This window comes from Nerophis lumbriciformis, linkage group LG29 (genome assembly GCF_033978685.3).
Source record: "Nerophis lumbriciformis linkage group LG29, RoL_Nlum_v2.1, whole genome shotgun sequence".
Classification (NCBI taxonomy): Eukaryota; Metazoa; Chordata; class Actinopteri; order Syngnathiformes; family Syngnathidae; genus Nerophis; species Nerophis lumbriciformis.
The window spans coordinates 23537986-23548229 of NC_084576.2; the positions used below are offsets into that span (position 1 = coordinate 23537986).

Below are 10244 nucleotides of genomic sequence, written 5' to 3' on the forward strand. Positions count from 1 at the left end.
TTATCATTATATTCAATAACAGGTTGATGGAAAACATAAGTCAAAGTGACCAAAAAATGTTTTTTACTTTTGATAACCAAACAAAAAATGTTTAGAATATTTTGGTGGGTCATCAAATAATATTCAAGTTTAGAAACTATTACATTTCTCCTGTAAATTTTGAAGAAAAACAAATATGACCTGAAAGATGAGTAAGTGTTTCATTATTTCACATACAATGATTATGTTTAGCAATATTGGGTTATATTGTACATTTAAAATATTATCTATGTTTGTATTTAAATTTTAGTAAGGAAACAAAATCTATGAACTTTGTTGAGGCTAAAATGTCCAGCAAGCATTAAATAAAAGTCAACACATTTTTTTTTTCTGTGTGAACTTTAAATTTAGTGGAATTGTTTGCTGTTTCTTTGTTTTAAACAAACAAAAAGTTCACATCAATTAAATTAAACAAATGACTCCACATAAACTAGGTTAAAATTTAATATATTAGTTCATTTAAATTACAATAAAATAAAACAAACTAGTCCACAAAAATTGAATTTAAAAATGTACTCCCCATAAATTTGATTCAAATAAATTAGTTCACTTAAATGAATATAAAATTAAATAAAACAAAGTAGTCCACATAAGTTAAATTAAAAACATTACTCCCCATAAATTAGATTAAAATAAAATAAATGAGTTCACTTAAATTAAATTAAAATAAAACAAACTTGTCTACAGAAAGTAAATACAACAAAATTAAATTAAAATAAATTTAATTAAAACAATATTAGTCCACATAAATTACATTCTTGTTTGTTTTAAACAAACACAGAAGCAAACCATTCAATTAAATATTAAAGTTTCATATGGAAAAAAGACACAAATAAAACCACAACAATAATGTTTTAAAATAACTATTATCATGAAGATATAAAATAATGATCATTTTTACGGGAAGAAAATAGTCAACATACACAAAGTCAATCAAAAGGTCATTTTATTGTGTTGTCAGAATGGGAAAATGGTAAAGACTTTTGTGAGTTGTGCCATGTGGTTATGCCATGTTGTTGTGTGATGTGGTCGTGCCATGTTGTGGTGCCGTCTGGTTGTGTGATGTGGTCGTGCCATGTTGTGGTGCCATGTGGTTGTGTGATGTGGTTGTATCATGTTATGGTGCAATGTGGTCGTGCCATGTTGTTGTGTGATGTGTTTGTGCCATGTTGTCGTGTCATGTTGTTGGACAATGTGGTTGTGCCATGTTGTGGTGCCATGTTGTGTGATGTGGTCGTGCCATGTCGCCGTGTGACGTGGTTGTGTTGACTGTAACAAAACACAAAAACAAAGTCAAAATGGAGCAAAGGTCAAAGAAGCGACTTTAGGACGTCTCAAACATCTTCTTCCTGTCTGCCTTGTCCTCGATGTTCTTGCGCCAGTCGCCCACCGCCTCTGTGGGCTGAAGGACACAAACAGGTCGGCGATGGTGACGGTCCCCTCGCGAGTAAGACCACTCACCTCCTCTTTGACCTCCTTCTTGACCTGCTTGAGGTTGGACCTGAGGTCCATGGTGACCTTGTGCTTGGAGCCCAGCAGCGCCTGCAGCATGGAGTCGGCCGACATGCGCACCTTCTTCAGGGCGGGCTTCTTGACGCCTCGCAGGTCCACCACCTTGATGTTGAGATCCTCGATCTGAGGAAGACATGAGACAAGATCAAACTCCTCTTCTTCTTCTCCTCCTCCTCCTCCTTGTTTCACCTCCTTCTTGGCTTTCTGCACTTTGGCCTCAGCATCGTAGCGCTCCTCATCCAGCTTGTCCAGGATGGCGTGAAGCTTTCTGGCCATCTCCTACACACACACACACACACACACACACACACACACACACACACACACACACACACACACACACACACACACACACACACTCAGGCGATGTTCTGGAGATGTTCATCCCGCCAGCTGCAATGGTCTCACCGTGAGGGCGGCCTGGTCCCCGCTCATGTCGGGGACGGGACAATGTTCGGCCATGTAGGCCTCCTTCTGCTCCACGTTGTCCTTCTTCTCCTGCTCCAACCAACTGAGGGCGATCTGCAGGATCACGCTCTGTGGGCGGGAACATGCTCACACCTTCTTCTACTAAAATCCCAAAACCAGTGAAGTTGGCACGTTGTGTAAATGGTAAATAAAAACAGAATACCATGATTTGCTAATCCTTTTCAACTTATATTCAATTGCAAATACAAGATATTTACTGTTCAAACTGGAAAACGTTGTTATTTTTTGCAAATATTAGCTCATTTAGAGTGTGATGCCTGCACCATGTTTCAAAAAAGCTGGCACAAGTGGCAAAAAAGACTGATAAAGTTGAGGAATGCTCGTCAAACACTTATTTGGAACATCCCACAGGTGAACAGGCTAATTGGGAACAGGTGGGTGCCAAGGATAGGGCGAGGGTCACCACTTTGTCAACAAATGCGTGAGCAAATTATTTAAGAACAACATTTCTCAACCAGCTATTGCAAGGAATTTAGGGATTTCACCATCTACGGTCCGTAATATTATCAACAGGTTCAGAGAATCTGGAGAAATCACTGCACGCGATTTGTTTAATTTAATTGTAATTTAATTTAGGTGGACTAATTTGTTTTATTTTAATTTACTTCATCTAGACTAATTGGTTTAATTAGAATTTAATTTATGTGGAGTGATTTGTTTAACTGAATTGTAATCTAATTTATATAGAGTCATTTATTAATTTAATTTAAATTAAATTTATGTGGACTAATTTATTTTATTTAATTGTAATTTAATTTAATTGTAATTTACTTTAGGTGAAGTAATTTGTTTTATTTTAATTCAATTAATGTGGATTTATTGGTTTAATTTAGATTTAATTTATGTGGAGTAATTTGTCAGACCGGGGTGGTGGTTCCTCTCTTTAAGAAGGGGAACCGGAGGGTGTGTTCCAACTATCGTGGGATCACACTCCTCAGCCTTCCCGGTAAGGTCTATTCAGGTGTACTGGAGAGGAGGCTACGCCGGATAGTCGAACCTCGGATTCAGGAGGAACAGTGTGGTTTTCGTCCTGGTCGTGGAACTGTGGACCAGCTCTATACTCTCGGCAGGGTCCTTGAGGGTGCATGGGAGTTTGCCCAACCAGTCTACATGTGCTTTGTGGACTTGGAGAAGGCATTCGACCGTGTACCCCTGGAAGTCCTGTGGGGAGTGCTCAGAGAGTATGGGGTAACGGACTGTCTTATTGTGGCGGTTCGCTCCCTGTATAATCGGTGTCAGAGCTTGGTCCGCATTGCCGGCAGTAAGTCGGACACGTTTCCAGTGAGGGTTGGACTCCGCCAGGGCTGCCCTTTGTCACCGATTCTGTTCATAACCTTTATGGACAGAATTTCTAGGCGCAGTCAGGGCGTTGAGGGTATCTGGTTTGGTGGCTGCAGGATTAGGTCTCTGCTTTTTGCAGATGATGTGGTCCTGATGGCTTCATCTGGCCAAGATCTTCAGCTCTCACTGGATCGGTTCGCAGCCGAGTGTGAAGCGACTGGGATGAGAATCAGCACCTCCAAATCCGAGTCCATGGTTCTCGCCCGGAAAAGGGTGGAGTGCCATCTCCGGGTTGGGGAGGAGATCTTGCCCCAAGTGGAGGAGTTCAAGTACCTCGGAGTCTTGTTCACGAGTGAGGGAAGAGTGGATCGTGAGATCGACAGGCGGATCGGTGCGGCATCTTCAGTAATGCGGACGCTGTATCGATCCGTTGTGGTGAAGAAGGAGCTGAGCCAGAAGGCAAAGCTCTCGATTTACCGGTCGATCTACGTTCCCATCCTCACCTATGGTCATGAGCTTTGGGTCATGACCGAAAGGACAAGATCACGGGTACAAGCGGCCGAAATGAGTTTCCTCCGCCGGGTGGCGGGGCTCTCCCTTAGAGATAGGGTGAGAAGCTCTGCCATCCGGGGGGAGCTCAAAGTAAAGCCGCTGCTCCTCCATATCGAGAGGAGCCAGATGAGGTGGTTCGGGCATCTGGTCAGGATGCCACCCGAACGCCTCCCTCGGGAGGTGTTTCGGGCACGTCCGACCGGTAGGAGGCCACGGGGAAGACCCAGGACACGTTGGGAAGACTATGTCTCCCGGCTGGCCTGGGAACGCCTCGGGATCCACCGGGAGGAGCTGGACGAAGTGGCTGGGGAGAGGGAAGTCTGGGCTTCCCTGCTTAGGCTGCTGCCCCCGCGACCCGACCTCGGATAAGCGGAAGAAGATGGATGGATGGATGGAATTTGTCTAATTACATTTTAATTTAATTCAAATGGACTCATTTGTTGTGTTTTATTTTATTTCAAGTTAACTAATTTGTTATTACTTTTTAAATGTAATTTAATTCAAGGGAAGTAATTTGTTTTTATTGTTTAATGTAATCTATGTGGATTAATATGTTTTTTTTAATTTATGTGGAATATGTTTTTAAAATGTTATTACCGATGTACAAAAGTAGAGTATTGTCCATGGAAATGGGAAGAAGTGATGAATTGTAATAATAATTATTATTATAATAATGATGAATTGCATAAAATAATTATTATAATAATGTTGAATTGCATAAAATAATCATTATTATTATAACAATGTTGAATTGCATAAAATAATAATTATTATTATAATAATGTTGAATTGCATGAAGTAATAATTATTATAATAATGTTGAATTGTATAAAACAATAATAATTATTAAAATAATGTTGAATTGTATAAAATAATGATTATTATTATAATAATGTTGAATTGTATGAAATAATAATAATTATTATAATAATGTTGAATTATATAACACAATAATAATTATTATATTAATGTTGAATTGTATAAAATAATAATAATTATTATATTAATGTTGAATTGTATAAAATAATAATTATTATTATAATAATGTTGAATTGTATAAAATAATAATAATTATTATAATAATGTTGAATTGTATGAAATAATAATTATTATTATAATAATGTTGAACTGTATAAAACAATAGTCATTATTATAATAATGTTGAATTGTATAAAATAATGATCATTATTATAATACTGTTGAATTGGATAAAATAATAATAATAACTATAATAATGTTGAATTGCATAAATAATAATAATTTTTATAACAATGTTAAATTGTATAAAATAATTATTATTGTTATAATAATGTTGAAGTGTATAAAATAATAATTATTATTATAATAATGTTGAATTGTATAAAATAATGATAATTATTATAATAATGATGAATTGTATAAAATAATAGTAATTATTATCATAATGTTGAATTGCATGAAATAATAGTAATTATTATAATAATGTTGAACTGTACAAAACAATAGTCATTATTAATGTTAAATTATATAAAATAATTATTATTATAATAATGTTGAATTGTATAAAATAATAATTATTATTATAATAATGTTAAATTGTATAAAATAATCATTATTATTATAATAATGTTAAATTGTATAAAATAATAATAATTATTGTAATAATGTTGAATTGTATAAAACAATAGTAATTATTATAATAATGTTGAATTGTATGAAATAATAATTATTATAATGATGTCAAACTGCATAAAATAATAATAATTATTATAATATTGTTAATATGTATAAAATAATAATTATTATAATAATGTTGAATTGCATGAAATAATAATAATTATTATAAACATGTGAGTGGAAGTGAAAAACACTAGTGATTAATAAATGCTTGTGGATCAGACGTATTGATCGGGGTCATGTGATCAATACCTTGAGGTGATGCCTGCGGCTGGAGGTCATTTTTTTCCTGCCAAAAGAGAAAAGGTTTGTCAGCCCAAAAGTTCAGAGCGCGTTGGTCGCCGCGGCGTGGAGGCGCTACTCACTCGGACATGTTGTTGGCGGGCCTCTCGGCAGCTGCACGGGGAAAAGAAGCAGACTTTGAGGCGACCTCTGACCCGCGCTGACTGATTGATGGCGAGGACGTTTGGGACGTAACGCGACACGCCGCTAAAGTGGGACGCCGGGGTTCAGGGGTCGCCTCTGAAATGTGCTGAGGCTCGCTTTTTTTTTTTTTAACAAACATTTCATTTTCTATAAGCAGCCTGGTGGTCGATCACTGTCATTACAGCCAATCCATCATAGACAATTAACTACAGACAATTAACTACGACCAATCAGCACGCTCGTTTAGACTCTGATCAAAAAATTAAAAACTGGACGTTTGTGGAGACCACAACCAAGCAAACCCTTATCAGTGTGTCCAAACGTCTCTGCCAGGACCTTTGGTCAAGTGTTCGCAGGACATGAGAACATGAGGACATGAGAACATGAAGACATGATGACATGAAAACATGAGGACATTACAACATTTGAAAATGACAAAATCAAAATAAATGAGGACACAAGGACATTAAAAAGATGAGAGCATGAGGAAAGGAAAACAGGACAACATGACAATGTGAGGACATTACAAGATGAGAACATGGAAACGTGAGGATATGAGAACATGACAATGTGAGAACATTAAAACATAAGAAAAGGAAGGCGTTAGAATAAATGAGGACATAAAAACATTAGAAAAGGAGGGCATTAGAAGATGAGGACATGAGAACGTGACAAGATGAGAACATTAACAACGAGGACGTGAGATCATGAGGAAATGAAAACACTGAGGACGTGAGAACATGACAACATGAGAACATTAAAAACGAGGACATGATAACATGAGGAAATGAAAACATTGAGGACATGAGAACATGACAACATGAGAACATTAACCATTGAAAACGAGGACATGAGATCATGAGGATATGAAAACATTAAGGACACAAGAACATTAAAAGATGAAGGTATTAAAACACTACAAAATGACGACATTAAAACAAAATGAGGACATGACAACATGAGGACATTAAAAAATGAGAACATTAATACAGAAAAAATGAAGACTTGAGAACACAAGGACATCAAATCATTAGACAATTAGGGCACTGAAAGATGAGGACATGACAACATGAGGACATTAAGACAGGAAAGGATGAGACATTAAAAAATGAGAACATTAAAAAAATTAGGACATCAAAAGATTAGAAAATGAGAACATAAAAACATAAAAAATGAGGAGATGAGAACATTAGGACATGAACAAAACTAGGGACATTAGAAAATGAGAACATTGAAAATGAGAACATTAAAAATGAGAACATTAAAACAAAAAAAATGAGGACTTAAGAACTTCAGGACATTAAAACACTGGAAAATGACGACTTTATGCTAAATGAGAACATTAAAAGATGAGAAGATGAGAACATGAGGACATGAGGAAATGAAAACATGAAAACAAAAAATGAGGACATGAACACATTTATGGACATTAGAAGATTAGAAAATGAGAACATTAAAAAATTAGGACATTAAAAGATTAGAAAATGAGAACATTAGGACATGAACACAATTAGGGACATTAGAAAATGAGAACATTATAAATGAGAACATTAAAACAAAAAATGAGGACTTGAGAACTTTTGGACATTAAAACACTGGAAAATGATGACTTTATACTAAATGAGAACATTAAAAGATGAGAACATGAGAACATGAGGACATGAGGAAATGAAAACATGAAAACAAAAAATGAGGACATGAACACATTTAGGGACATTAGAAGATTAGAAAATGAGAACGTTAAAAAATTAGGACATTAAAAGATTAGAAAATGAGAACATTAAAACATAAAACATGAGGAGATGAGAACATTAGGACATGAACAAAATTAGGGACATTAGAAAAGTAGAACATTGAAAATGAGAACATTAAAAATGAGAACATTAAAACAAAAAATTAGGACTTGAGAACTTTAAACATTAAAACACTGGAAAATGACGACTTTATACTAAATGAGAACATTAAGGATGAGAAGATGAGGACACGAGGAAATGAAAACATGAAAACAAAAAATTAGGACATGAACAAATTTAGGGACATTAGAAGGTTAGAAAATGAGAATATTAAAAAATTAGAAAATGAGAACATTAAAACATAAAAAATTAGGAGATGAGAACATTAGGACATGAACAAAATTAGGGACATTAGAAAATGATAACATTGAAAATGAGAACATTAAAAATGAGAACATTAAAACAAAAAATGAGTACTTGAGAACTTTTGGACATTAAAACACTGGAAAACGACGACTTTATACTAAATGAGAACATTAAAAGATGAGAAGATGAGAACATGAGGACATGAGGAAATGAAAACATGAAAACAAAAAATGAGGACATGAACAAATTTAGGGACATTAGAAGATTAGAAACTGAGAACATTAAAAAAATTAGGACATTAAAAGATTAGAAAATGAGAACATTAAAAAATTAGGACATTAAAAGATTAGAAAATGAGAACATTAAAACATTAAAACATAAAAAATGAGGAGATGAGAACATTAGGACATGAACACAATTAGGGACATTAGAAAATTAGAACATTAAAAATGAGAACATTAAAAATTAGAACATTAAAACAAAAAATCAGGACTTGAGAACTTCAGGACATTAAAACACTGGAAAATGACGACTTTATACTAAATTAGAACATTAAAAGATGAGAACATGAGGACATGAGGACATGAGGAAATGAAAACAAAAAATGAGGACATGAACACATTTAGGGACATTAGAAGATTAGAAACTGAGAACATTAAAAAATTAGGACATTAAAAGATTAGAAAATGAGAACATTAAAACATAAAAAATGAGGAGATGAGAACATTAGGGCATGAACAAAAATAGGGACATTAGAAAATTAGAACTTTGAAAATGAGAACATTAAAAATGAGAACATGAAAACAAAAAATGAGGACTTGAGAACTTTTGGACATTAAAACACTGGAAAATGACGACTTTATACTCAATGAGGACATGAGAACATTAAAAGATGATGAGATGAGAACATGAGGACATGAGGAAATGAAAACATGAAAACAAAAAATGAGGACATGAACAAAATTAGGGACATTAGAAGATTAGAAAATGAGAACATTAAAAAGATGAGAATATTAAAACACAAACAAAATGAGGAGATGAGAACATTAAGACATGAAAACAAATTGGGGACATTAAAAGATTAGAAAATGGGAGGCTGTTAGAACATAAACAAATAGATGAGAAGATGTTGTGAGGTGTGTTTCACCTGTGCAGTGAAGGATGAGGATGATGAGGAAGAGGACGATGAGGATGAGGATGAGGACGAGACGTCAGCCGGCAGGACACGCTGCCAAAGCGGCGCACGAGACGTCACGTCGAGAATTTATGGAGTCCACACGTCCTCCTTATGGAAGTGGACTCTGGAGTCGACCAATGAGGTGTGAGATCCTGAAATACAACTTGGCCCCGCCCCTTTCCTGTGTGGCCTCAGCAAGATCTTGTTGACTTCAAGTGAGGATGAAAGGAGGGAATGTGTTTTATTTTGAAGGAGATGAAAATGTGGCCATGGATTGTTGACTTCAAGTGAGGATGAAAGGAGGGAATGTGTTTTATTTTGAAGGAGATGAAAATGTGGCCATGGATTGTTGACTTCAAGTGAGGATGAAAGGAGGGAATGTGTTTTATTTTGAAGGAGATGAAAATGTGGCCATGGATTGTTGACTTCAAGTGAGAATGAAAGGAGGGAATGTGTTTTATTTTGAAGGAGATGAAAATGTGGCCATGGATTGTTGACTTCAAGTGAGGATGAAAGGAGGGAATGTGTTTTATTTTGAAGGAGATGAAAATGTGGCCATGGATTGTTGACTTCAAGTGAGGATGAAAGGAGGGAATGTGTTTTATTTTGAAGGAGATGAAAATGTGGCTATGGATTGTTGACTTCAAGTGAGGATGAAAGGAGGGAATGTGTTTTATTTTGAAGGAGATGAAAATGTGGCCATGGATTGTTGACTTCAAGTGAGGATGAAATGAGGGAATGTGTTTTATTTTGAAGGAGATGAAAACATGGACATGAATTGTTGACTTCAAGTGAGGATGAAAGGAGGAAATGTGTTTTATTTTGAAGGAAATAAAAATATGGACATGAATTGTTGACTTCAAGTGAAGATGATAGGAGGAAATGTGTTTTATTTTGAAGGACATTAAAATATGGACATGACTTGTTGGCTTCAAGTGAGGATGATAGGAGGAAATGTTTTATTTTGAAGGAGATGAAAATATGGACATGACTTGTTGGCTTCAAGTGAGGAT

General features: G+C 35.4%; 1 protein-coding gene across 2 annotated transcripts; it reads right to left on the reverse strand.

Annotated features, from left to right (window-relative positions):
- Positions 1-985: 985 nt before the first annotated feature.
- LOC133571829 (troponin I, fast skeletal muscle-like) lies at positions 986-9596 on the reverse strand. Of its 2 annotated transcripts, XM_061924331.2 has the most exons (7): positions 9202-9596; positions 5895-5925; positions 5782-5818; positions 1960-2088; positions 1741-1830; positions 1501-1674; positions 986-1441 (listed from the first exon to the last, which is right to left on the reverse strand). In XM_061924331.2, exons 2-7 carry the CDS (start codon positions 5900-5902, stop codon positions 1364-1366), a joined length of 516 nt encoding a protein of 171 aa, XP_061780315.1. In that variant the 5' UTR covers positions 5903-5925; positions 9202-9596; the 3' UTR covers positions 986-1363. The 2 variants fall into 2 exon arrangements, with proteins under 2 accessions (XP_061780315.1, XP_061780314.1); XM_061924330.2 differs by lacking the exon at positions 9202-9596 and having other exon boundaries at positions 5895-5952.
- Between the last annotated feature and the right edge of the window lie 648 nt (positions 9597-10244).